This window comes from Abrus precatorius, unplaced genomic scaffold (genome assembly GCF_003935025.1).
Source record: "Abrus precatorius isolate BTA unplaced genomic scaffold, Abrus_2018 Scaffold6, whole genome shotgun sequence".
NCBI lineage: Eukaryota > Viridiplantae > Streptophyta > Magnoliopsida > Fabales > Fabaceae > Abrus > Abrus precatorius.
This window is the reverse complement of record NW_020874406.1, coordinates 25,445,947-25,473,400: the sequence shown is the minus strand read 5'-3', so window position 1 is coordinate 25,473,400 and position 27,454 is coordinate 25,445,947. Positions and strand designations below refer to the sequence as shown.

Sequence of the window (27,454 nt, the reverse complement as noted above, 5' to 3'; positions counted from 1 at the left end):
TTATACGAAAAATATGATGTTATTAATGACATATCTCATTCATGATATCTTCAATCAAATTAATTGAGTCAACTCTAATGTTATGTAAACAAAGATTAAAATAAATTAGCAAATTATTAATAGAAAGACCTAATGAAAATGAAAGATATATTTTGATGAAAGATTGGAAAAAGGTATAAAGGACGGACCAAATAAAAAATTTTGAATTTTGGAAGACCAAAACTTTATTTAAGCTATAAATTAAGTACTCTTTTGAAACCTTTGGTCAAAACATGAAGATTTAAAGCTTTCTTATCCTTTTCAATTATAGGGATGTAGCAAAGGTACTTCAGTTTGGGGAAAAAATAAAATTAATGATATGCATTTCAAAATATTATCGGCATAAAAATTAGGTCATTGTAATTTCAGGAGTTGAAAGTAAGCAGAAGTGCTATTCTTGTGCTGGCATTCCTGGCATCATCCGGACAACAGGGCTTTGAAATTCTTGTTGGTCATAGGCTCTCTAGTAGCGGGGTAAACTATCTTATGTTGATTTTGCAATTACTGGTATCAGAGATGGACCTTGAAGCTGGAGCAAATGAGGAGCTGCCAGAAATTTTCAGGGAGAGGTAATTATATTTGAGTGTCTGACTGAATACAATCATGAAAAGTCCATTTCTCTTATAAATAAATTTTCATCATTTTTAGATAATGAAAAATATTTGTAACACTGTGCTATACAACCGTTTTCTAGGGGATACTTCTATTTTTGTTTTTGAATGAATAAACATAATCCATGTCTGTGTTTCTTACATTAATGCTGATTTTGATGCTGAGATATTGATGAAGCCATCCAGTTTGAATTTATTTTGTTTCCAATTTCACGTGTGCAATGTGATTGAAGTCTGTGATTTTCTCTGACTCGTGCTGAGAAATTTGTTGTCAGGACATTTCTGATACGGGAGATACTGATATTACTTAACAGACTAGTGTCTAGTCCTTCATATTCTGCCACCGTCTTGCGGAGTCTAACGAACACTAGGGATATGGCTGGGTTGACAATTGATGTTGCAAGCAGATTATCTCGGAAAGGAAAGAAAAATGAGGAGCAAGACAATATGGCAAAACATATAAGAGAAATCGAAATCGTTGACCTTGCTCTCCTATTCAAGAAAAGGGTATTCACATATTTAGGTGATGGCTTATCATGAAAGCGTCCTCTTTGTTAAAAGGGTATTCACATTTATGCATGCATGCACGTATGCATGTATCATTCTACTCAGGTTGGAGGAACTGATACTGAAATGGTGCCGAGTAGATAGGCAGCAAAGGCACGCTAATCTTTTATGACGAGTTTTAGCAATCGTGCCTGGGAATATTTTGGTTGGCTCGAGAAATATATCTTTTATTCAAAATTTTGTGTAATTGTGCGGCAAAATGGTGTGGTGCTTGAGAATATGATCATTGAGCAATTTGAGTTCTGAGAAAATGATGTCCCATTTTTCCAAAATGCAATTCTCCCTTTGCTTTTATTGGCTCTTGTCTCAATCTATCTCTGTCTCTTGGTTCGTTTCCTTTTTTGAATTGATAGGGAAGCTGGACATTAGGAGTGTAAATGGATTGAATGAAGTCGAATATTTAACGTTATGCTTGGATTGTGATAAAGATAAACAATTTAAACTCGACTCATTTATTAAAAGCTTAAAATTGGTCTATTTAACGATCTTTCTATTTTATGCATCAATTGCGTTAGGTTAAATGGTAGATAATAGAAAGTTAATGTTAGAAAGAAGGGATTTGTTCTATTGAAAACATAAAAAAAATGTTTACAAAATTAGTTTTTTTTTAAAAATAAAAATTAGATTGCACGTTTAACCTTGAAAAGAAAAAAAATAAGTTTATGTCCCATTTAGTACATTAAAATAGATATTGAAAAGATTATTTTAAAACTTTTTAATTAGTAAAATAAACAAGTATAATTAACATTTAATAAGATAGTGTCAAATCAGCGCTGAAAAATTAAAGATTAAGTTTAGATTAAATTTTTTATATATTTTTATCGTTACGTTTCTAATTAAATGGTGACGTGCTGTCTTTTAGAAAAAACAGCAGCGTATATTTCTCAATTGAATGTTATTCAATTTTACAAAGAATATTTACATACTAATTACATGTAAGGATCCAAATTTTGTTGTTTAGTTTATTTACATATTAGACAAACTAAGTATTTGATTTTTCGTTAACATGATAAACTAATTACTTCCTGATTAACGTATGAGATGTTCTTTTTAAAGAAAGGGAAAAGAAAAATGTTAACAACAATTTGAATACCTTTCCTTTTCTTTCTTCGTTTTTAGCAAATGACGACAGTGCCTAACATAGTTCCCCTAAATCCTAACGCCACATTTTACGATACACATCCTTAACTGCAAATTGCCAAATTGTTCAAAATCTCCAGGTTTGGATCCGAAGCTTCCCTCACCAATCAATTTTGTGCAAGTCTTTCACTTTCGATTGAGAATCTTGGTGCAACTGCAATTTGTAGATCTCAAACAATCACACAGAGAACGTAGTTTACTAATTGAACTCCTTGCTTTTGAATTTTGTAATTTGTTTTGCATTCGATTTTATGCAGGAATTAATTTCTAATATATAGTCATCTCTACTCTTTGCTGAACCAATGTCATGGAAACAAACGGTTTTGAAGTGTCTGCTATATGAATTAAGTGTTCATTGAGGTAATTTTGTTCAACTTCTCCATTGCTTGTCCTTTCTAATTTGTTTGTTTTTTCCCCATTCACTGCTAATTGTTGTTATATCAATTTCACTTGCGTCGAAGATAGGATATATCTTATAGTAAGTATCACTGGTAACATATTATTTCTATAATCATGAAAAAGATAGAGAAAGAATGGGATTTAGATATGAGATGCAGGAAGAATCATCTACAACGAGTCTATTGAACAACGATTATTATTGATTACACTATTTAGAGAGCTGGCTTCTATACAGGGAATGAGTCTGCTCATTTTTTCAACCACAATGAAGGTAGTTAACAGATTGCTACACCTTACACAAATTGCGACGATCATGACTGTGCCAGATTGGGGAGAACAATCTTTGAGACTGTCTAGTGCATAAACATCCCAACCACCATCTCTCCAGTAAGTAGTATATATTTTTTAAAATAATTATTTTTAATTATATTATACCTCTGTTTCAAAGATTTTTTTACTATTAATTTTTTTAAAAAAAGTTATAAGATATATTATAATAATTAGTAAATATTATTATTTTTATTAAAATTTTCTATTTTGATTTAATTTTATTTTTGATTTATACTATTAGAGTAATTATAAAAAAAAATTCTATTGTGTTAAGCCTAATTAGAAAGCATATAATATAAAATATAATTTAATATTTAGTTTAAATTATGTGTTATTTTTTATTTAAATTATTTTATTATATTTTTAATTTGAAGTTTTTTTTGTCATTAAATTTTTTTTATAAAAATACTAACTATTATTTCATAATTTTTTGAATAATTATTTTTAATTTTATTGTATTTCTATTTCAAAAGTTTTATTATTATTAAAAATTTTGATATATTATAATAATTAATAAATATTATTATTTTTGTTTAAAATATTCTATTTTAATTTTATTTTATTTTATTTTTAATTTTTGATTATAGAGTATAGAATAATTGGAAGAGAGTATTTTTTTCGTATTAAGCTTGATGAAAAAAAATATATTAAATAGAATTTAATATTTAATTTAAATTATTTATTATTTTTATTTAAATTATTTTATTATATTTTCAATTCAAATTTTTTTTATTATCGGAACATTTTTAAAAAAAAATTAATTATTAATTCATAAATATTTTAGATAATTATTTTAAAAATATTCACTGAAAATTTGACCATGTTTTAATCAAGATGAAAAGAAAAATTTTTATTACAAAATTTTTAAAGTTTTTATTAATTAATAATTAAAAAATTAATGTAATTAAGCAAATTTATTTATTTATTATTAAAAAAATTAAAATTAAAAGATATTATAAAATTTATTATTTTTATTATTTTAAAAAACTCTTAAAAAATTTCCTTTTTATGACATGTATAAAGGTAGATTAGGTTTAGTAGATAGATTAAAATTAAATTTTAAAAGGTTAGTCTTCCAAATTAATTTTGAGTGTGTGTAATTATGTTTTAAACACAAAAATCATTTTAAACAAAAAATCAGTCCAATGCTGAACTTCGAAGAGTCTAAGGTCAAAACCCTAAAAATTATAAATCTTCGTGCGAGCAACACTTGCAGTTTTTGGTACTGGTTCGTGCTGCTTCACGTGTTGTTCGCTTCCCGGCACGTTTGCACTGTACCACTTTCCATCTCCAAACATGGGTCGGAAACACGACGTCGTTTTGCTCAGCGAACCAGTCGCCGAAGAAGCCCCCAACAGCCCCGAACTCGAATCAGAGAAGAAGAAGAAGAAAAAGAAGAAGAACAAAGACAAGCATCAAAACGAAACAAGCCCCAAACGAAAGCTCGACCAACTCGACCTTCAAAACGGCACCGAATTGAAGAAGAAGAAAAAGAAGAAGCACCACGAGTCGAAGGAGAGCGCCGAGGAAACCAACGGCAACAACAACACTAACGGCACTAACCATGACGAAACGGTGACGGATGGTTCCGTGGTGGTTACTGGTAAGAATGTCGGCAACGCGAAATATGCGGCGGTGAAAACATTTGCGGATTCGGGGCTACCGGAGAACGTGCTGGAGTGCTGCAAGGGTTTCGAGAAGCCTTCGCCGATTCAGTCCCGAGCGTGGCCTTTCTTGTTGGACGGTCGTGATTTGATTGGAATCGCAGCCACTGGCTCAGGTGTGTTGCAATGTGTGTGCATGCGTGTTGTGTGTTCCATGAACTTGATTCTGATTTTGGTGATTTTGAAATCAGGGAAGACGTTGGCTTTCGGCATACCGGCAATTATGCATGTTCTGAGAAAGCGTAAGAGTAAAGGTTCCAAGGGTCGGAATCCTCTTTGCCTCGTGCTCTCTCCCACCAGAGAGCTTGCACAACAAGTATGTATATTTGTTAATGCGCGGGGTGTGGTTAAATTGAATTTGAATTTACGTTTCACTATTTTTATACTTGTCATGTGCATTTTGCTCTTGTCTGGTGCAAATTAAGAATAGCATCCTATGTGACTTTAGTTGATTTTAATCCTTGACCTTTCTAATTATTTGGAAATTTTATTTTTGAAACACCTAGCCTTTGTTTGGGGAAAAAAAAGACGAGGCACGAATGAAAACTGTGAATGAATCAAGACATTGTATGCATAATATTATGAGGCTGGCAAATTGCTAGTTGTTCTTTTCTTCATATTTTTGTTTTCCAAACAAATGCTTTCATTTAGTGCGCTTCTTAGAAGTGGAGTTTGTTAGGTGAAAAATGGAGAAGGAAAAGTGGAAATTGATAATGGTAGGGTATTCGTGCAATAGGTATAAGTCTGATATATTCACCTTTTTTATACCTGAAGTTTGGTGTAATTGAGAGCTATCCATTGCTGATAAAAGGTCAGAGTATTTTAAGATATCTATCTCAATTTTCTGGGTAAAAAGGGTTTACTTGGGTTTCTAAAATTCAAATGAAAGGTCTGTAAATAATGTAGTTGCTAGCTATCAATGTATTTAAGATGTGTACTCGAACAAGAGAAACCACAAATCAATTCATCATTTATGTGCTTCCAGCTGCTATTGTTCAATTAAATTGTATGAGAAGTCAAGTTTTTGTGCCTTGTGACATTATTTCCAGGGACTTTATCTTACATTTCCAGTTTCCACGGGTGTCAGATGGTATTGCTGATTTACTGAATGATAATAGCTTATAGTTATCTTTAATTATGTTACAGATATCAGATGTCATGTGTGATGCTGGTAGTTCTTGTGGTGTGGAATCGATCTGTTTGTATGGTGGAACCTCCAAAGGGCCACAAATCTCCTCACTAAAATCTGGTGTTGTAAGTTATCAAGTTCTCCTTTCCTTTGGATGGTTTGTATTCAGATGGCAGTTGAAGCCACATGCTTGTTCACTTCCGTATTGATGGAGCTTTTTTTATCACTTTTTATATAAACATCACTTGGATATTTTAATCTCACTTTTTTGATCCAGGATATTGTCATTGGAACCCCTGGTCGTATCCAGGATCTGATTGAAATGGGTGTCTGCTGCCTTAAAGATGTATCTTTTGTGGTAAGCTGTAAATTTTCTGGCAGAATTCTGTTGTTTAGTCCTCTCTTCTTTTTTCGTTCATTCTTCTTTAATGAAAACAAGTTGTTATTCCATCATTCTTTATATTTTTAAATTGAATGTGAAGTAGATGCTTTTTATAAGTAACATATGCTGAGCCTTTTGCACATATTTTCGTTTATTTGTCCTAGGTACTTGATGAAGCAGATCGGATGCTTGACATGGGTTTTGAACAAGTAGTTCGCTCTATACTGGGTCAGACATGTTCTGGTATGAGACATTTTGATAAACTGTCGCCTTTATTTCTTGCCATTAACTTATTCTTATCTAGTTTTTTCTGCTTGCCGTAAATTTGTTGTAGTCAAACTACTTTGAACCTTCTGTTCAGATTCTCCAATGAGCTTACATAGATGTATTTTGTTAACTCAATTTTTTCCCAGCTTATTTTTATTTCACTAAAGATTATATAATTGTCTGCAGTTCGTCAAATGGTTATGTTTAGTGCTACATGGCCTTTACCAGTTCATCACTTGGCACAGGAGTTTATGGACCCCAATCCTGTAAAAGTCTGTATCATTGTTTCCAAAAGATTTCAAACTGTTCTTTTTATGAGTAGTGGGATTGGAGGAAGAAATATTTAAATTCGTGACAGGTTGTTGTAGGTTCAGAAGATTTAGCTGCCAATCATGATGTCATGCAGATAGTTGAGGTGCGAATTTATCAAATCCACATTTCATATATACAGTATTTAGGCTTTCCATTAGCATCACTTAATTCCTTTTACATTCATAGGTCTTGGATGACCGTTCACGTGATAAACGCCTGGTTGCTTTGCTGGAAAAGTACCACAAATCTCAAAGGTAGCTCTTCCTCTGAATTCCTTCTTCAATTTAATTGCATTTTTTTCTGAGTGATCAGTTGCCTCTTAGAACTGGAGATGTCTTCCCAGTCATCTCCTTTTTGTTTTTGTCAATTACCAACTGTCAACTGTAAATTATATAGATCTTTTTGGTCTAGGTCTTTTCATCTCAATTAAATGATAAAGTTGGGTATGAAGTTAAAGATCATAGTTCAAAATTTAGCTTGCTGTTTGTGGATTTCAGGGGGTGGGATGTGGAGTATGACTTTCCTATAGGATATGAAAAAAGAAATAGGAGTGTAAATTTCCATGACTCTAGCTGAATTTTCTGTACATGAGAAAAAATGTCAGTTTCCAATGGATGTTTTGATATTTATTGATGATTTGTTAACTGTTTAGATCTGCCACATGTTGCTAAGATCTTGTACATTTTTGCAGGAATCGAGTATTGGTTTTTGTTTTATACAAATGGGAAACCACACGAGTTGAAAATATGCTTCAAGAAGGGTACATAGTTACTGCACACTATTTTTTTTAATAATATACCTGGTGAAAATATCTGGTCCTGGCTCTAAAAGATCTAGCTGATATAGTTTTACTTGTAATTGCTACTCTGGATATGTTAAATATCGTGTTCAGGGGTTGGAAGGTTGTGTCAATACATGGGGACAAAGCCCAGCATGATCGCACAAAGGCACTGTCATTATTCAAGAAGGGGAGCTGTCCTTTGATGGTAAGCTGTTTTTCATTGTTATAATTAATTATTAATCATACAAGTTTGTTGGCCCAAAAGTTATAAAAAGCTTTATTTGGAGAATGTTCATTTGCTTCTCATCATTTTGTAATTATCTTTTTGCATTACGTTCTCTCTACTTGCTATCTCTTGACAATGAGATTCATACATATACTTTTTTGTATTCTTTCTCCCTTTCAAAGTCCTAGTTTTACCAAACTAACTGGTGGATGAATCTAAAAATCCACTTTATAATTCCCCTTGGTCCCAACCAAAAATGTATAGATTAGAAAAGAAATTATTAGGACAATCTATACCTTATCATTGTTAAGGCTACCACGATCCCTTGAATGTTCTCTGCTCTTTTTGTTGCTTTCTTCAGTCAGTTATTTGACTTCACAATTTAATGGCCAGATTGCTACTGATGTGGCTGCCCGGGGATTGGACATTCCAGATGTTGAAGTAGTGATCAACTACAGTTTTCCTCTGACCACAGAAGATTATGTTCATAGAATTGGGCGGACTGGACGAGCTGGTAAGAAAGGTGTTGCCCATACATTCTTCACGCAGCAGAATAAGGTATTATTAAATATTAATTCTCTTTTTATATTCTAGGTTCTTATTAGGCCCTCTGCATGTATTTATCATATAGTTGGTGCTTTGTCTTTATGCCCTGGTATCAACTGACGAGTGGAGATATTTCAGGGGCTTGCTGGGGAGCTGGTGAATGTTTTAAGAGAAGCAGGGCAAATTGTGCCAGATGCCCTCTTGAAGTTTGGCACGCATGTAAAGAAAAAGGTCTATTTTCTTCTCCATTTTGTCTATGCACCAACTTAGTTATTTTTTCTGTGATGAAGCTAGGATAATCGTTTCTTTGTTTGGAAATTCTTTTAACTTCTACAAAACTTTTTTTTTTTGTGTTTACTTCTGCAAAACATTTGATTGATTCTTAAATATGATTTTTCCAATATATTTATAGGAGTCCAAGCTTTATGGGGCTCATTTCAAGGAAATTCCTGTTGATGCTCCAAAGTCTCAAAAAATTACATTTGACAACTCTGATGATGAAGACTAAATGCTGGTGACTTATGTTTATTTTTGGTCGGAGGAATATGTGAATTCGGTCATTTTAACTCCTTAGTTTAGTTATTTATTCCCTTAAAAGATAATAAGGAATTATTATAAGTAGATTAGTGAGTCTTATCTTGTTGTAGCACTTACTAATATGTGCTGGCAAGCATTTGTTCTTTTCTTCACCTTATGAGATGATAATTTTTAATTCACACATGTATTTTTGCCATCTGGGATTGTCTTTTAATTTTCAAAGTTTGACATTTTATATTTTTAATTAATTGATTAATATATTTCTTTACTATTTTTCTTTGGTTGTCCCCTTGATTTTATTCCCCTGACTACATATTCTTTTTGTAACAAAAAATATGCTTGTTATACCGATTTATGTGGATTGTAATGTGAATACGTCAGTTCCATTGAGAATTAATACATACATACTTATGAAAGGATACTTGACTATGTTACACAGGTAACGAGGATTGAGTACGGTGTATGATATTATGGTGATTTTTTTATAAATAAGATAAGAGGTATGCAAAATTTAACAAGTAATGTACAACTTTTTTTAAAATTATTTATATTTTATTAATTTATTATTTGGTGATTTCTTTCACTTTTCACATAACTAATATTCATGTTAGTTTGTCATCATCACTGTACTACTATTAGTATTTAATCTTTCACAAAATATATTAAAAAGCGTGTATGCACTATCATATTAGTTATGATATTAATCCCATTATTATTTAAAGAAAATGTAGATTTAAAAGTAAGGTGGTAGTCATATATACACAATCATCAGGGTACAATATGAGTATGCTGTTAATCAAGAAGTATCTGTGCATCATAGATATTTGAACATCAGCACCAGTTTGAAATGTTTATTCCAGTTTGCTCACTACTAATTTTATGGCAATCCTGAGTTGATACCGACAACCGTGTCATGCAGATTATGTGAGGAGGGATCAGTTTTATTGTTTGTTTTCTTGTTTTTGAAAAATGTTTATAAATTATTCTTTAAAATCATTCTAAAAGGAGGGATCAATTTATACTGCCAACGTTCTTTTTAAATATAATGACCTTGGTTTGATTTAAAGAAGGATCGTGACCGATGGAAGTTCCTGCCCATGGCCATGGATTTGATTTTCGATTCGCAATGGCCACCATTGATGGACGTACCCGTAACCGTCCTTGGATTTGTTTTTCATTCTCTTGTAATTAAAAAATAAAAATAAAAGCTAATTCAAAAGCATATATAAAAATCTGAATTTACCAAATTATTATTTGTTTTTTGGGTACACCTGAAATTATTATTTGTTTTTGGTGTAATTTGATTACAATTAAAACTAGAATTAAATAAAGAATCTAAAAATACCAAATAAACATTGACAGAAAATAACAGACTATATTGCCAGCATAACACATCAATATAATGGATTCAAGGTTGAAAGGACTGTATGGCAAAACTAAAATGTTTTTCAAACATCAAAAGAAATCTTTTTAAACTCATTAATTCAATGCAAGTGTCACACGATTTAGTTACAATTTTTTTTGTTCAATTTTTTTTTACGTCTGAAATGATATATTTTTTGGGTGTTAGTTAATTACTATTATAGTAGCATTAAATGAAGAATCTAAAATTACCATTGACAGCAAGTAACAAACTTGATTGCCGAGTATAACAAATCAATATAATTGATTCAAGATTGAAAGAAAGACTATAAATCGAAACTAAAGTATCTTTGAAACATCAAAGAAAATCTTTAATTGCATGAAAGTCTCACAAGATATACACATTTAATAAACACAGCATCAAATTTCTTGCAAAAGTGTATCCGAAGATTTAGGCACGTTAGAATATCAGAAGCGATACATTAAGCTTCGATTACGAAATAGTATATAAATAAACCTTACACACAAATTTATTTTACTTTCAACGCAACTAAAGAGTTACAAGGGAAAGAAAACATGGCAGAATGTGAGAAGGTAAGAATATTGGGAAAGGGTTCTTATGCCGTTGTTTACCTTGTTGTTATTAGTGCTCCCCAAAAATGGAATTCGAAGGTCGCAGCTATGAAGAGTTCAACATCTAACGCATTTGGTTCATTCGTACTGCAAAAAGAAAAAAAAATAATGGAGTTATTCATTGGTTGCAAAGAAATCGTTCAATGTTATTTTGGCCAATTCACAGTGCAAAAGGGTCATCTCACCTACGATCTTTTTATGGAATTTTCTCCTTATGGTTCTCTTGGAGATTTAATAAGGAAGAAGCCACTTATGGAAAATGAAGTAAGAATCTACACTTGCATGCTTCTCAAAGGGCTTTCTTGCATTCATGAAAGAGGAGTTGTTCATTGTGATCTTAAACCGGATAACATTCTTCTCTTTCCTTCCTCCGAGGATGGTGCAAGGTATCAATTAAAGATTGCGGATTTTGGATTATCCAAGACTCGACAAGAGACAATTGATGCTGATTTTTGGAAGATTAAGTTCAGAGGAACTCCCTTTTACATGTCACCAGAATCAGTTATGGGACGAATTGAAACATCATTAGATATATGGTCTCTTGGGTGTATAGTAATTGAGATGATCACTGGGTTACGTGCTTGGAAGAACCTTCAAAGTAAAGAAGACATAATGTTCAAACTTGCATTCCTAAAAGAAGCACCAATGATACCCAATGGACTGAGTGAAGATTGTAAAGATTTCTTGAGCAAGTGTTTTGTGAAGGATCCTGACCACAGGTGGACAGCTAGTATGCTGCTTAACCATCCTTTTCTTTATCCTTCCTACAATATATATACAGGTTATAGAAGATTTTCTATGTATAGTTCAACTTTTTTCTCATATGATATTTGTGATTATGCATCGCTAGAAGTTTAACATACTCATATATGGGATTATATTAGATGCTTTGTTATTTTTAATTACTTTGCTAGTCTTTTCAATTGAAGTTTTAGTCTTGCTAAGTACGAAGATGCGTATATAATTGTAATTTAGATGTTTCTTGATGAATTGTATACTGTGTCATGAAGTAAATAACAGACGAATTATTGTGTTATTAGATCCTATTTATTAGGACGAATGGAAATACATTGTGTCAATTTTAGATATTACAAGAGCTTCTAATTAGATGTTTTAATTTATTTCTTGAATCTTTTTCACTATTAATACTCTTTCTTTTAACTTTTGTACAATTGAAGTTCAATCTCTGGTTTTGCGATGAAAGTGAGTGTAAAATGTAAGAAAAATAACTTTAGTGAGATTAAATTTTAATACAAACACTTAACGTTAAAATTTTTGCGCATAACAGTGTTCTTTTTAAACGGTTGACGTATGTATTTCTTTTTGTGAAAAACGATTGGGTTAATAATAGATTTTGACGTAACGCCACTAATATCCTTTGCTCAGAATTCGTACAATTTATATCCACTGGGTTTGAGTGAAGGTCTAATAATTTAGACACATCGTTAATAATTTCGTATTTTCTAAGATGAAAAAAAAAGTGTAAAGTAAGAAATCAAAAAAAAAAATTTCATCATTAATTTAAAATTAATTATATTTATAAAATACTTAATTTTAAATCAAAATAAATAAATCTTTACTTTCTCATGTTACATGTCTATTTACTTTTCATATAACATGAAATTAATTAATCTAACCGTTTATTTGTTAAAATTTTAGTTAAATAATCAATTTTTGTTTAAGTGAGTTTATTTTTTGTTCATTCTCTTCCTAATTTATATATATATATATATATATATATATATATATATATATATTTATTTATTTATTTATTTATTTTTATTTTTTTTATTGTGCCATAAAAACTAACAATCTTGTTTATTAAGTTGGGTTAAATTCTAGGTTTGTATTTTTTTAAAAAAATTGAAAATGGGTAAGTTAAAAACAGTTTTTTCTTTTTAAAAGTAAAAATAATATTTTTTAGTTAATATAACTTTTATTTTTATTTAAAGATTTTTTAATTGTTTTAAAATATAATTTTTAAAAATTAAAAAAACTAAGAGTATGTTTGTTTCCAAACTCAGAATTCGAAATCTAGTCACATGCTTGAGTACTGCTAGCTCTTATTGGAAACACTATTTGTAAATGTTTCTAAGTCCCTAAAATTTTGAGATTTTTTTTTCAGACTAAATTGTATTTTTTTTTTCACAACTTTTGGTATTTGCTCGACATTGTACGATTTTAATTCCTATATTTTTTTATTAAACAAATTTCATCCTTTCCTTAAGATATCATCCAACTCTTAACAACAATATCCTCATGTACATGCCAACCACCTTGCATTCCAATCTTAAAGTCCTACAGAGACAATGCCTATGTTATTAGATTCTTAAAAGGATTGAACAAGGAATATTCAACAGTAAGGTCTCACATCATGCTTATGGATCCCCTGCTCACGATTAACAAAGTTTTTCTTTGTTGGTTGGTTAAGTATATTTTTTATTTTTAAAAAGAGAAAATTCTTTTTTAAAATGAAAATAAAGATGCTCTTAGTCTTAAATTTAGACGTCAATTGGAGGAGGGGAATTGAGAATTGAAGGAGAGAATGTGGGAAATTTCCAAACTCAGAATTCGACCTCTAGTCATGAAGCTCGTGTCTTGCTAGCTCTCACCTGGTAAGACTTCTAGTAACAGTTTTAAATCCTTAAAATTGAGATTTATTTTTCTAAAAATGAAATTGAGCGAGTAAAAAGCATGACCCATAAAATGTAGCCTGTGATCAAATTAGTCCAACTTAGACTCGAAAATCTCTTGACCCAGAATGGATGAATCAGAATGTTTCAACAGGCTAAAATAATAAAAACATATTCTTTGCTTTATTATTATTTTTTATAAGTTCCTTAAATTAAAACTAGATATATTGTCATTTTTCAAAAAAAAAGAATCAAATTCACTCTTGGTGTTTTTCTTTTGCAGCAACACCATACGTCAATTTGTCGAGTAACATCTACGAAAGATTTAGAGGTCAAACAAACGACGCCATACGCGTACCATTGAACTAGTCTCCAGAATTTTGTTATAATTGAGATCGTAATTTTTTCTTTAGCTGATATTATGAATATTTTGACTTATCAATATCAGAAAAGTTTGCTAGACGTCTTTGTCGATTGTTCCCAGAAAGCACAATGAAGAAAAATGCAACCAATAGACTCTTACAATGAATCATCTTTAAGTTAGCATCGATGAGGACATGGTTTGAAGTTGGCAGTTTGTGACGCGGAAAAAAAAGACATTAAGTTCAATTAAATAAAATAAAATAGTAGCAGTTGACCACTTCCTTTGTGGCGCTTATGAGAGTAGATTCAGAGAATATTACTCGTACACGTAACAATGAACATGGCCATATAAGCACAACAATAAAGCCAGAAAGGAATTCAGAAATCTCATCGTCACAAAATTTCTTGCAACCCTTCCCAACAGAAAACAAATCCAAAAGCATCTAAGTAAAGGGCATTGAGAGTATGGCAGATAGTTCAGTATCATTTTTACTGGACAAGCTTACTTCCTTGCTTCAAGAAGAAGTGAATCTACAGATAGGGGTTCGTGAAGATGTTCAGTACATCAAAGATGAACTTGAACGCCACAAGGCCATCTTAAGGGTGGCTGATTCTCTGGAAGACAAAGACCCTGAACTCAAAGCATGGGTTAAAAGAGTAAGAGATATCGCTCACGACATGGAAGATTCTATAGATGAATTCAATCTTCACCTTGTTGATCCACATGGGCAAGGCAACAATTCATTTCATAAGATTGCTTTTGGCATTAAGACCGTGAAAGCCCGGCATAGAATTGCTTCAGACATACAAAGTATCAAATCCAAAGTGGAAATTATCTCCCAGGGACGTCCTAGCATAACTGGAATAGGCTCAAGCTCGAGTCAATGGCTATCATCAAGACTTGACAGCCAAGGAGATGCACTTCTGCTAGAAGAAGCTGATTTAGTGGGTATTGAGAAGCCCAAAAAGCAACTTGGTGATTTGCTTTGCAATGATGAACCAGGTAGGGCTGTGATTCCCATTTGTGGAATGGGAGGGTTAGGGAAAACTACATTGGCAAAACAAGTCTACGATGACCCAAAAGTGAAGAAGCGTTTCAGGATTCATGCTTGGGTTAATGTTTCTCAATCTTTCAAATTAGAAGAGCTCCTGAAAGACTTGGTTCAACAGCTCCATAATGTCATTGGCAAACCAGCTCCGGAAGCAGTTGGAGAAATGAACAGTGACAGGCTTAAAGAGGTGATTAAGAACTTGCTTCAGAGCAGCAGGTACCTCATAGTGCTGGATGATGTATGGCATGTCAAGGTATGGGATTCTGTCAAACTTGCATTGCCTAATAACGACCGTGGCAGCAGAGTCATGCTTACCACACGGAAGAAAGATATAGCTTTGTATTCCTGTGCCCAATTGGGTAAGGACTTCAACCTTGAATTCTTACCCGAGAGAGAAGCTTGGTCTCTTTTTTGTAGGAAAACGTTTCAGGGTAACTCATGCCCTCCTCATCTGGAACAAGTTTGCATGAATGTCTTAAAGATGTGTGGGGGGTTGCCACTAGCAATTGTGGCGATCAGTGGTGCTTTGGCTACAAGAAGCAGGGCAAACATAGAAGAGTGGCAGATGGTTTGCACTAGTTTTGGGTCTGAAATCGAAGGCAACGACAAACTGGAGGATATGAAGAAAGTCCTTTCCCTAAGTTTCAACGAGTTGCCTTATTACCTTAAATCCTGTCTATTGTATTTAAGCATCTTCCCAGAATTTCATGCCATTGAGCGTATGAGATTGATTCGGCTGTGGATAGCTGAAGGGTTTGTCAATGGAGAAGATGGAAAGACACTAGAGGAAGTTGCAGACAGTTACCTCAAGGAGCTAATCAACAGAAGTCTGCTGCAAGTGGTAGCAAAAACCAGTGATGGCAGGGTGAAGACTTGTCGCATGCATGACCTTCTAAGGGAGATTGTCAATTTGAAGTTAAAGGATCAGAACTTTGCAACAATAGCCAAAGAACAAGACATAATCTGGCCAGACAAAGTTCGACGCCTATCAATCATAAACACGTTGCATAATGTACGACAAAACAAGACCATATTCCAACTTCGGTCTCTGCTGATGTTTGCTTTATCAGATCCACTAGAGCATTTCTCTATACATGCGTTATGTTCCACTGGTTTTAAGTTACTGAGGGTGTTAGATTTGCAGGATGCACCTTTGGAGGTTTTTCCTACTGAAATTGTCAACCTTTACCTTCTCAAGTATCTAAGCTTGAAGAATACAAAGGTGAAAAATATTCCGGGTTCAATTAAGAAACTACAGAACTTAGAGACATTAGATCTTAAACATTCCTATGTCACTGAATTGCCAGTTGAAATTGTGGAGCTGCAACGATTACGCCATCTCTTGGTGTATCGATACGAGATTGAATCCTATGCATATTTCCATTCAAGGTATGGCTTCAAGGTGGCTGCTCCAATTGGACAAATGCAATATTTGCAAAAGCTATGTTTCATAGAGGTAGACCAAGGAAGTAAAGCTTTGATGATTGAGTTAGGAAAACTTACTCAACTGAGGAGGCTTGGCATTAGAAAGATGAGGCAAGAAGATGGAGCTGCTTTGTGTTCATCCATTGAGAAGATGATCAATCTCCGATCATTGTCCATAACTGCAATTGAAGATGATGAAATAATTGATATTCACAACATTTCAAGGCCACCTCAGTTTCTTCAGCAGTTATACCTGAGTGGACGGTTAGAGAAGTTTCCTCACTGGATAAGTTCTCTCAAGAATTTGGTGAAGGTGTTTCTAAAATGGAGCCGGTTAGAGGAGGATCCTCTGGTACATCTTCAAGATTTGCCAAACCTAAGACATGTTGAGTTTCTTCAAGTTTATGTTGGCGAGACAATGCATTTCAAGGCTAAGGGATTTCCAAGTCTGAAGGTGTTGGGTCTTGATGATATAAAAGGATTGAAATCTATGATTGTGGACGAGGGAGCAATGCCTGGTCTCAAAAATCTCATCATCCAGCGCTGTGATTTACTGAAGCAGGTACCATTAGGCATTGAACATTTAACTAAACTAAAAACGATAGAGTTTTTTGATATGCCTGAAGAATTGATTGCAACACTGCGTCCAAGTGGAGGCGAGGATTATTGGAGAGTGCAACATGTCCCAGTAGTTTATTCTACGTATTGGAGGGATGGTGGTTGGGATGTCTACTCATTAGAGACTTTAGGTGAGAGAGAGAGTGATTCCAGTCATAGCGCTGCAATCCGAAGTCTTGAACGTCGTATGCTCTGGAAGGTTTAACTTGGTTTTCATTTTTTTTAACACACTTCATATGCTACTGATGCCAAATTTTTGTTTTACATCAGATTGCATACGTAAGTGATGGCATTTTTTTAATATTCCATCAGATAGTATGCGTAAGTGATTGTGATCTGTAACTACTAAATAAATCAGGAAGCATGATTTGTTTCTTTAATTCTGATGTTACTGAATAAAAATGTTTAATATTTTGGTTTACCAACGCATCCATTATATGTTCGCTTTTGAAGTTATGACTGTGATATGTAACTACTAACACTAGTTTGTTAGCTAGCAGTAAAGGATTCAGAAATTTTATGCTGTGGGAGTAATATAAACATGATTTTTTTTTCAGACTTGCTATTTGTTGGATAGTGGCAAGTAAATTATTCCTCTTAACCAGTCTCCAACTGCATAGTTTATGTATCTCAATATTCCCATCTACCTTTGCTTAGTTATTTGGAGTTATGGGCTGATTTGAACAGGTTACTAATGCGTGATCCCAGAGCTAGGTGTGTCATATGTCTTCTGCGACCATTTTTTTTTCACGGCTAATGATAGTTCATGAATTTTGACAAATATTTTTCATATTTAAATTTGACAAATTTAAATCTATCCAGTAACGGTTCTATATTACAATAGATGCGAGGGTAGCAATTGATAGTTAATAACCTCCTTTGGTTACTTTTCGTAAGCCAAAAGTTCATACTAAATAGGATTTTCCGTTCTTATATGCTCTAAGCGTATCTTTAGTTGATAATTGTAGTTTTTTTTTTTTTTGAAGTGTAAAGATTTTTGAAGTTTTATCTCTCTCAATGAAGTTATTTTTAAATATGTGACTTAAGAAACCTAATTATTTATCTACTATTACAAACTTTATTGATAGAGGGAAATATGAAAAAAAACTTTCCAAAGAAAATATGACATAAAAAATGAGCCATAAAAAATAAACTGCAGCAAAATAATTGAGAGTGAAACACTAAACAAATAAAAGAAAGTGATAGATTGAGATGGAAATGAAATGCACTGAAAACAAACATTGAACCAAAATCAATTGGAAGAATGTAAGAAAATGAAAGCTTATAATTATTATTTTAGAATGGTTTAATCTAGTTTTCAATGTTCTTACAGATAACATATAACATATTATCTTTAAATGTATGTTTTTTTTAGATGACACATAGTATTGATTAATGATTGAAAAAAATATTAATGCTAAACTTGAGTCAGAAAACAATTTATGGTCTAAAGTTTTTTGTTTAAGTAGAAGTAAGATATAAGATAATATTATATCACAAATTTTTAAGTTTAAGTACTTTGGATTGATTCCATAGAATGATTAAGAAACTAATGAAGATATTACTAATAGAATACAAGCTAAATAATTCAAGTGAAAAAAAAAGTTATTTATGACCATTAAATATTTATCAAATTAAAAGAAAATTTTTTATTATACTATAATACGATTAAGTATCTTATATAAAAAATTCTATTATATTATAATATAACCAGCTATGAGAATGTAAAAAGAAATGAATAGCACATTAAAAAAGATTAGATATGAAATGATATTATACGTAAAAATATTAGAGAAACACCTACAATAAAAAAATAACTGAAAAATGTCTAATGTGTGGTTTGATCACGTAAAAAAAAATTTTAAAGACTAATAAAAAGTGTGGAACGTACCAACATCTGCTAGTAATATCTTTGACCTGTTCTTTAACTCGTTATCAATATTTGTTCTCCCTATGGGAACTTTTCTTCTAATAACTAATTTTTTTTTATATAATCACTAACAACAATAATAATAGACTCAACCTACTTGCAGTTTATATAGTTTAAGATTTCATAAAATGCTTATGTAGTGCTCAACTAACGCGGATGATACTTGGGTACTCATAACTAAGCCTTGTTTTCAAAATATGACCCGTAGAAAATGTTTGAAACTTGCGTTCTATTGTAGAAGGCAGTGCGTACTGCTTTAGGCATAAACTCTCTTCGGTAAATTACATCCACAAGCAGTCCATGAGCCTATCCTTCTTATACTAGAGAATAAACTGTCTTTGACTTCTGGACCAAAAGAAAAATTGTATTTGACTTTGCTTCCGGTACAATGAATGTGTCCTTAGGTGGTTGCTTTTTCATCACTTTTTCGAATTTAATTTTTAAAAGAGAGTAATATATTTTGAAAACTTGTTTCCAAAAAATATATAAAAAAAGGGGCTGATGGGACTAAGATATTTAATTTTTCGAATTTCAAATATTGAGCCTAGTGTGCCCAGACCATTCAAAGTACATTATTTTAAGGCAAAGGAAATTATGAATAAATATGAAATTTTAATATACGCCGCCTTTTGTGTATCACTAATGAATGCCAATACTTCCAAAATAAAACAGTGTTTGTTCGAAACAAGAGAAATGGAGAGCGAGGAATTTTTATATAGTTTACATGTTTTGTTAAAATATTAGAGAAAATTAAAATAATAAATTTTAATGTACTATGAAAATTAAAGAAATATTTTATACTGTATATATGTAAAACAATCGTAACAAAGTTAATAATTTATTTTAAAAAATATAAATACTTTTAATATTTTAATAACAAGTATCAAATAAAATAACTACTCAATTTTAACTCATTAAAAATCAGACATGTTAAAAGGAAGAGAAACTTTAAACTAACTAAACAAAATTATCTTTAATTCATGTTCCGATGACAAACATAGAATTGCGATCAAACAATCAGAACTGCCATCACCAACTCAAACCCGTCGCTCAAACATAAAATCGTGATCAAACAACTAGAACTATCATCACCAACTCAAACTTGACGCTGACATAATATTCTCAAACATGCTCATAGTTGCTATCATTACGTATTATTTCATATAAATTCAAATCCAGAACACTATACACTGAGATCATGTTCGAGATAACCCAATCACCACATAATATAGTCGCATCATCATGTTTTGACAACTTTAATAAATGACAATTTCATTAACATTTATGTATTATCCTACGAGTGTAGGATGCACATCCATGTCGAATGAACATGATGACAAGTGTGTAACCCAATGAAATTCCTAACATCCCATGTATAACAATGAAGTTTCATGACTTAGATACATATTTTATCATATTCTATAGTAACCCTAACTAAATTTTCTTTTAGACATCAAAGTGGTTCTTACAGAAATACTTACCATTAGAGCCAATATATGACCAAGAGTCATTGTCAACCACCGGCTAAGATACTCTATATCAAAAGAACTCTATCTCAACAATTTGGTATGCATTAATTTAATAACAATTTGACTATGTTAAATAAATAATAAATTTATTTATTTCCCCTTTCTCATTTTTCAACAAAATAAAATGTCTCTCCTCTCTATTAAAATCCTTTACTTCTTCTCACCTCCCCTGAAACAAACATGTATGTATTAAGGATTTCGTCTTGCTTCTTATGTACTAACACATCTGAATGGTTCTAATTTTAGCTCCTGAACGACGTTCTATTTTAGTCATTATAATAATTTTATATATCCTATAACTCGATTAATCTCAACGAACTTCTTAGAGTTACTAAACTTGGTTTGGTCATCAAATTGATCAGGATGGATCACCGATTAAACCAATTAAATTGTGTTATAGATCATATATGAGATGAATATAATCATAGAAACATTATAAGTTGATAGACCGGTGATCAGCTCAAGCTAGATTTCATTGATAACTAAGGAAGTAGTAATGTATCATTGTTTTCAATTCTAAACAGACTGGTAGTTTCCCCCAGATTTTGAATGTATCCTCACCCTTGGGTGTAAGATTGAAGGCTTAATTGTTTTAAAATTGAATAAAATTAATTTTGATAAAAATAATTTTAAATAGTTGGGCATAATTAAATGTGTAAAAATTAATTTTAGTCACAAATTTTTTATGAAATGCATTTTTTTATTAAAAGTTATTAAAACCAATTTTTCAATTATAAATCCAATAAGCCTACCGACTGATATAGTTAAACCCTTCCTTTTTATTTTTGGTCAAGAACCTTTCCTTAAACTTACACACTTGAGAGAGCTACTCGTTTACCCAACTTGAAATCGCAACCGGTGAATTAGTAAAATTACGCAGTAACTATAAAGGGGAGAGAAAATAATATATGGATGAAATTGTACTAGCAGAGAAAAAATGGCCGGAGAGACGGGAGAGAATCTGGACTTTTCATTTACTAATGTACCAAAGCTCTTTTTGGGGACTAATAATTTTCTTTACACTTTTGGCAAATGCAAATCGTTCCATTCCCTTTTCCCAAACCTAGTAGACACCATCTGTCTAATTCGAAATAATATATATAGAATCAAATTCGTTAGCCTGTCAAATTTGTGAACTTACGCTGCTAAATAACTTTAATAAGATTAAATTAATCTAATCATTAATTTGAAAATTTTTGTTAAAAAAATTAATTTTATGAAATTTCACACAAAATAAAATTAACAGATATTTCATCACATTATTTTATTTTAACAGATAATATATTTTTAAAATATAAATAAATATTAAATTTTGAATAACATACCTAAAAAATGTCCAAATAATATAAATTTATATATATATATATATAATTATAAAAATAATATAAAGTGATTTCTTAATTGGATTCATCTGAAACATTATTAAATGATATAAGTATGCAGGTGTTTTTTCCAGATAAACAAGTGCATGCACATGTGTATTTTATAAAAATAAAAGAAAGTATATTGTCTTAATCTACCAAATATTTTAATGCATAAATCAAAGAAATAGAAAAGGTTAACCAGCTTCTAAATAGGAGAAGTTGCGTTTCCACAAGCAATATAGTTTTAATATCCTTTACGCGTTTCTTCCTCATATTGTCAAACTAAAACAAGTCAGCAACCTCATATAATTATTGATTTATCTTAAGAAATATTTAACTTTTAGTTGAACTTACATATTTTATGTTTCCTTTTCATATAGGTATTTAGTTATCTGCTTCTTGTGATGCTGTTAGATTTCAATTTTTTCTAGTTATTTAGGTATAAGATATCAACAACAAATGAAACTCTAGTTATTAAACTCGACCAAAGAGTGTCTTTCTCGCTATAAGACACTACCAAGAAAGGCACTTCATACAGCTAACAAGCATGAAATCTAAGTCTCTCTCTACTAATCTACAGCGTATGTAACTAATCTAGAAAGCAAGAGATCATGGCAGAGAGTGCCGTGGGTTTTCTTCTCCAAAGGCTTGCACCGATTTTTCAGAATGAGATGAAATTGTTCCCAGGGGTTCAAGCAGAAGTAATATATCTTAAAGAACGGCTGGAGTCATTAAGAGCTTTCTTAAGGGTTGCAGATGCATTAGAGGAGAGCGATGAGGAACTCAAAGTTTGGGTTAAGCAACTCAGAGATGTTGTTTACGAGACTGAAGATCTTCTTGATGAATTGGAACTTGCCCAGGCACATAACCAGACAAACAGATTTTGCATCTCTCTCCACATCAGGAACATGAAAGCACGTTATCGGATTGCTCATGAGTTAAAAGGCATCAACTCACGCGTGAAAACTATTTTTTGAATTCATAAGAGATTCCTCAGTAAACGTGGCACTGCTTCAGAGGCTTCACATTCCATTTATACAGGTACTACTAACTGCAAAGACTCTTTAAATCTTTAGTGATGCATATCCTAAATTCCTAATGTTCGTGTGACAGTAAATTGATGCTGGTCCAATTGAAGCATTTTCCACACTAATCACACAATTTCTTTTCGAGCTGTTCTCTACTTTTCTTTATTCTCTCATTTTACTATTAACAGAAAAAGAACAAAGGGGGATACTGATCAATCTGCAGGGGTTTCACCAGTTAAGTCTAGGATATGAAAGCTTCAAGTAATAACAATTTTTTATGGTCCATTAGTACTAACAATTTAAACACCTCCAATTGGCGACCATGTTTACCTCTCCTCTCACGGCATTGATTTATTTATATGCCACTGACATTGCATGTCTTTTTATACTAGACCAAAAAAAGATCAACATAATAAACGAGGTATAAAAAAAAGTGAGCATGGGGCAGTGTGTAAATTGCATTCTAACAAGGAAAGTATTTGCTTTGCTATTACACAATTCTCACTTATGAGTACAATAAACATATTCTTAAACAGGAGACACATGGCATGATCAGCGCGGAGATGCCCTTCTCCTGGACAACACTGATCTAGTGGGCATAGAAAGGCCTAAAAAGCAGTTGATCGGGTGGTTGATTAAGGGTTGTCTTGGACGAAAAGTGATTTCTGTTACTGGAATGGGAGGGATGGGAAAAACTACTTTGGTAAAGAAAGTATATGATGATCCAGAAGTAATAAAACACTTCAAAGCCTGTGTTTGGGTTACAGTGTCTCAATTTTGTAAAATTGAGGAGCTTCTCATAGACTTGGCTCAGAAACTTTTTTCTGAAATACGACGACCAGTTCCAGAAGGCCTCGAAATTATGTGTAGTGATAAGCTGAAGATGATTATTAAAGACCTATTGCAGAGGAATAGGTACCTAGTGGTATTTGATGATGTGTGGCATGTATGTGAATGGCAAGCTGTCAAATATGCATTGCCTGACAATAATTGTGGCAGCAGGATCATGATCACCACACGCAAATCTGATTTAGCCTTCACTTCCAGCATAGAATCCAATGGTGAGGTGTATAACTTGCAACCCTTGAAAGAAGATGAGGCTTGGGATCTATTTTCCAGAAAGACTTTTCACGGTCATTCATGCCCCTCACATTTAATTGACATCTGTAAATATATATTACGAAAATGTGAGGGTCTGCCCATTGCAATTGTGGCAATCAGTGGCATCTTGGCCACACAAGACAAGCGCAGGATAGATGAATGGGATATGGTTTGCCGTAGCCTTGGAGCTGAGATTCAAGGCAACAGCAAACTTGATAATTTTAAAACAGTATTTAACCTCAGTTTTAATGAATTACCTTACTACTTGAAATACTGTTTCTTGTACTTGAGCATCTTTCCTGAGGACCATCTGATTCAGCGCATGAGATTGATTCGCTTATGGATAGCAGAAGGATTTATTGAAGCCAAAGAAGGAAAAACAAAGGAAGATGTAGCCGAGGATTACCTCAAGGAGCTCCTGAACAGAAACTTAATACAAGTAGCAGGGACGACATCTGATGGAAGGGTCAAAACTTTGCGAATCCATAATCTTCTACGAGAGATGATCATTTTGAAGTCTAAGGACCAAAACTTTACAGCCATTATCAAAGAACAAAATGTAGCATGGCCTGAAAAGATTAGGCGCCTTTCCATGCATAGCACATTACCACATCGACAGCAACAGAGGTCTGTTTCTCAACTCCGTTCCCTCTTATTGTTTGGGGTTGTTGAAAATTTATCCCTAGGCAAACTGTTTCCAGGCGGTTTCAAACTGCTTAGTGTTTTAGATTTTCAAGATGCACCTTTGAAGAAGTTTCCAATAGCAGTTATTGACCTATATCATTTAAGATATCTAAGCTTAAGGAATACAAAGGTGAAAATGGTTCCTAGTCATATAATAGGGAAGCTGCATAATCTAGAAACATTGGATCTTAAGAAGACTTCTGTCAGAGAATTGCCGGTAGATATGCTAAAACTGCAAAAGCTTCGCCATCTCCTTGTATATCAGTTTAAAGTCAAAGGTTATGCACAGTTCTGCTCCAAATACGGTTTTAAGGCCCCCCTTGAAATAGGAAATTTACAGTCATTGCAAAAACTTAGTTTTGTAGAGGCCAACCAAGGCGGTGGTACAATAATATTGCAGTTGGGGAAGCTAAGTCAACTAAGAAGGTTAGGCATCATTAAACTCAGAGAGGAAGATGGGAAGGCTTTCTGTTCATCCATTGAGAGATTGACTAATCTCCGTACCCTCTCTGTTACTTCTGAGGGTGAGAATAAATTCATTGACCTAGAATTCCTTTCTTCACCCCCTCCGTTACTTCAATGCTTGTATTTGTCAGGACATCTACAAGAGTTACCAAGTTGGATACCGTCTCTGCATAGCCTAGCCAGGTTATTTCTGAAATGGAGTTATTTAAAATATGACCCACTGTTACATCTGCAGGATCTTCCAAACCTTGCACAACTTGAACTACTTCAAGTTTATGATGGTGACACATTGCATTTCAGGTGCGGAAAGTTCAAAAAGCTCAAGGTTTTAGGTCTTGACAAATTTGATGGACTCAAACAGGTGACAGTGGGGAAGGATGCAATGCCTTGCCTAGAAATGCTGATAATTGGGCGTTGTGAATTCTTGAAAAAGGTGCCATCAGGCATTGAACACTTGACTAAACTGAAAGTCCTTGAGTTTTTTGATATGCCAGATGAACTGATGAAGACAATATGTCCACATGGTCCTGGAAAAGATTACTGGAAAGTTTCACATATTCAAGATGTTTATTCTACTTACTGGAGAGATGGTGGTTGGGATGTTTATGCACTAGACAGTCTCAGAGATTGTTCTCCCCAATCTGGCACAGTCATGAGAAGTCATGATCGTCGCAATTTGTGTAAGGTGTAGCAATCTGTTAACTACCTTCATTGTGGTTAAAAAAATGAGCAGACTCATTCCCTGTACAGAAGCCAGCTCTCTAAATAGTGTAATCAATAATAATCGTTGTTCAATAGACTCGTTGTAGATGATTCTTCCTGCATCTCATATCTAAATCCCATTCTTTCTCTATCTTTTTCATGATTATAGAAATAATATGTTACCAGTGATACTTACTATAAGATATATCCTATCTTCGACGCAAGTGAAATTGATATAACAACAATTAGCAGTGAATGGGGAAAAAACAAACAAATTAGAAAGGACAAGCAATGGAGAAGTTGAACAAAATTACCTCAATGAACACTTAATTCATATAGCAGACACTTCAAAACCGTTTGTTTCCATGACATTGGTTCAGCAAAGAGTAGAGATGACTATATATTAGAAATTAATTCCTGCATAAAATCGAATGCAAAACAAATTACAAAATTCAAAAGCAAGGAGTTCAATTAGTAAACTACGTTCTCTGTGTGATTGTTTGAGATCTACAAATTGCAGTTGCACCAAGATTCTCAATCGAAAGTGAAAGACTTGCACAAAATTGATTGGTGAGGGAAGCTTCGGATCCAAACCTGGAGATTTTGAACAATTTGGCAATTTGCAGTTAAGGATGTGTATCGTAAAATGTGGCGTTAGGATTTAGGGGAACTATGTTAGGCACTGTCGTCATTTGCTAAAAACGAAGAAAGAAAAGGAAAGGTATTCAAATTGTTGTTAACATTTTTCTTTTCCCTTTCTTTAAAAAGAACATCTCATACGTTAATCAGGAAGTAATTAGTTTATCATGTTAACGAAAAATCAAATACTTAGTTTGTCTAATATGTAAATAAACTAAACAACAAAATTTGGATCCTTACATGTAATTAGTATGTAAATATTCTTTGTAAAATTGAATAACATTCAATTGAGAAATATACGCTGCTGTTTTTTCTAAAAGACAGCACGTCACCATTTAATTAGAAACGTAACGATAAAAATATATAAAAAATTTAATCTAAACTTAATCTTTAATTTTTCAGCGCTGATTTGACACTATCTTATTAAATGTTAATTATACTTGTTTATTTTACTAATTAAAAAGTTTTAAAATAATCTTTTCAATATCTATTTTAATGTACTAAATGGGACATAAACTTATTTTTTTTCTTTTCAAGGTTAAACGTGCAATCTAATTTTTATTTTTAAAAAAAAACTAATTTTGTAAACATTTTTTTTATGTTTTCAATAGAACAAATCCCTTCTTTCTAACATTAACTTTCTATTATCTACCATTTAACCTAACGCAATTGATGCATAAAATAGAAAGATCGTTAAATAGACCAATTTTAAGCTTTTAATAAATGAGTCGAGTTTAAATTGTTTATCTTTATCACAATCCAAGCATAACGTTAAATATTCGACTTCATTCAATCCATTTACACTCCTAATGTCCAGCTTCCCTATCAATTCAAAAAAGGAAACGAACCAAGAGACAGAGATAGATTGAGACAAGAGCCAATAAAAGCAAAGGGAGAATTGCATTTTGGAAAAATGGGACATCATTTTCTCAGAACTCAAATTGCTCAATGATCATATTCTCAAGCACCACACCATTTTGCCGCACAATTACACAA

The 27,454-nt window shown here is 32.5% G+C and overlaps 6 protein-coding genes across 9 annotated transcripts; all 6 read left to right on the top strand.

Moving 5' to 3' along the window:
* The first annotated feature begins 407 nt into the window (after positions 1 to 407).
* LOC113869806 lies at positions 408 to 1,396 on the top strand. The gene is made up of 2 exons (XM_027506285.1): positions 408 to 608; positions 926 to 1,396. The coding sequence occupies exons 1-2, from the start codon at positions 526 to 528 to the stop codon at positions 1,188 to 1,190; spliced, it is 348 nt and encodes a 115-aa protein (XP_027362086.1). The 5' UTR covers positions 408 to 525; the 3' UTR covers positions 1,191 to 1,396.
* A 2,878-nt stretch (positions 1,397 to 4,274) lies between these two features.
* LOC113868738 (DEAD-box ATP-dependent RNA helicase 5) lies at positions 4,275 to 9,197 on the top strand. The gene is made up of 13 exons (XM_027504586.1): positions 4,275 to 4,866; positions 4,942 to 5,066; positions 5,897 to 6,004; positions 6,157 to 6,237; positions 6,426 to 6,504; positions 6,715 to 6,800; positions 6,887 to 6,943; positions 7,027 to 7,094; positions 7,532 to 7,600; positions 7,733 to 7,826; positions 8,241 to 8,405; positions 8,532 to 8,624; positions 8,806 to 9,197. The coding sequence occupies exons 1-13, from the start codon at positions 4,383 to 4,385 to the stop codon at positions 8,899 to 8,901; spliced, it is 1,605 nt and encodes a 534-aa protein (XP_027360387.1). The 5' UTR covers positions 4,275 to 4,382; the 3' UTR covers positions 8,902 to 9,197.
* Positions 9,198 to 10,868: 1,671 nt separating this feature from the next.
* LOC113870470 (mitogen-activated protein kinase kinase kinase 17-like) lies at positions 10,869 to 11,783 on the top strand. The gene has a single exon (XM_027507060.1). It carries the CDS (start codon positions 10,869 to 10,871, stop codon positions 11,781 to 11,783), a length of 915 nt encoding a protein of 304 aa, XP_027362861.1.
* A 2,429-nt stretch (positions 11,784 to 14,212) lies between these two features.
* LOC113868668 (disease resistance protein RPM1-like) lies at positions 14,213 to 17,459 on the top strand. The gene has a single exon (XM_027504468.1). It carries the CDS (start codon positions 14,387 to 14,389, stop codon positions 17,219 to 17,221), a length of 2,835 nt encoding a protein of 944 aa, XP_027360269.1. The 5' UTR covers positions 14,213 to 14,386; the 3' UTR covers positions 17,222 to 17,459.
* A 4,702-nt stretch (positions 17,460 to 22,161) lies between these two features.
* Positions 22,162 to 25,963, top strand: LOC113868859 (disease resistance protein RPM1-like). 4 transcript variants are annotated; one of them, XM_027504817.1, is made up of 3 exons: positions 22,374 to 22,880; positions 23,404 to 24,595; positions 25,418 to 25,908. In XM_027504817.1, exons 2-3 carry the CDS (start codon positions 23,544 to 23,546, stop codon positions 25,806 to 25,808), a joined length of 1,443 nt encoding a protein of 480 aa, XP_027360618.1. In that variant the 5' UTR covers positions 22,374 to 22,880; positions 23,404 to 23,543; the 3' UTR covers positions 25,809 to 25,908. The 4 variants fall into 4 exon arrangements, with proteins under 4 accessions (XP_027360615.1, XP_027360618.1, XP_027360617.1 ...); XM_027504814.1 differs by having other exon boundaries at positions 22,162 to 22,880; positions 23,404 to 25,963; XM_027504816.1 differs by lacking the exon at positions 22,374 to 22,880 and having other exon boundaries at positions 23,332 to 24,595; positions 25,418 to 25,843.
* On the top strand, positions 22,449 to 22,845 carry LOC113868860 (putative disease resistance protein At1g58400). The gene has a single exon (XM_027504819.1). The coding sequence runs from the start codon at positions 22,451 to 22,453 to the stop codon at positions 22,814 to 22,816; it is 366 nt and encodes a 121-aa protein (XP_027360620.1). The 5' UTR covers positions 22,449 to 22,450; the 3' UTR covers positions 22,817 to 22,845.
* Positions 25,964 to 27,454: the final 1,491 nt, after the last annotated feature.

What these genes read in the sequence shown, in the direction of transcription:
- LOC113869806 (XM_027506285.1), top strand. Translation starts at nt 526, where the DNA reads ATGTTGATTTTGCAATTACTGGTATCAGAGATGGACCTTGAAGCTGGA. An exon ending in CCAGAAATTTTCAGGGAGAG is followed by an intron (nt 609 to 925) that starts GTAATTATATTT and finishes ATTTGTTGTCAG; the next exon opens with GACATTTCTGATACGGGAGA.
- LOC113868738 (XM_027504586.1), top strand. Translation starts at nt 4,383, where the DNA reads ATGGGTCGGAAACACGACGTCGTTTTGCTCAGCGAACCAGTCGCCGAA. An exon ending in CCAGAGAGCTTGCACAACAA is followed by an intron (nt 5,067 to 5,896) that starts GTATGTATATTT and finishes ATTATGTTACAG; the next exon opens with ATATCAGATGTCATGTGTGA. An exon ending in TTAAAGATGTATCTTTTGTG is followed by an intron (nt 6,238 to 6,425) that starts GTAAGCTGTAAA and finishes TATTTGTCCTAG; the next exon opens with GTACTTGATGAAGCAGATCG.
- LOC113870470 (XM_027507060.1), top strand. Translation starts at nt 10,869, where the DNA reads ATGGCAGAATGTGAGAAGGTAAGAATATTGGGAAAGGGTTCTTATGCC.
- LOC113868668 (XM_027504468.1), top strand. Translation starts at nt 14,387, where the DNA reads ATGGCAGATAGTTCAGTATCATTTTTACTGGACAAGCTTACTTCCTTG.
- LOC113868860 (XM_027504819.1), top strand. Translation starts at nt 22,451, where the DNA reads ATGGCAGAGAGTGCCGTGGGTTTTCTTCTCCAAAGGCTTGCACCGATT.
- LOC113868859 (XM_027504814.1), top strand. Translation starts at nt 23,544, where the DNA reads ATGGGAGGGATGGGAAAAACTACTTTGGTAAAGAAAGTATATGATGAT.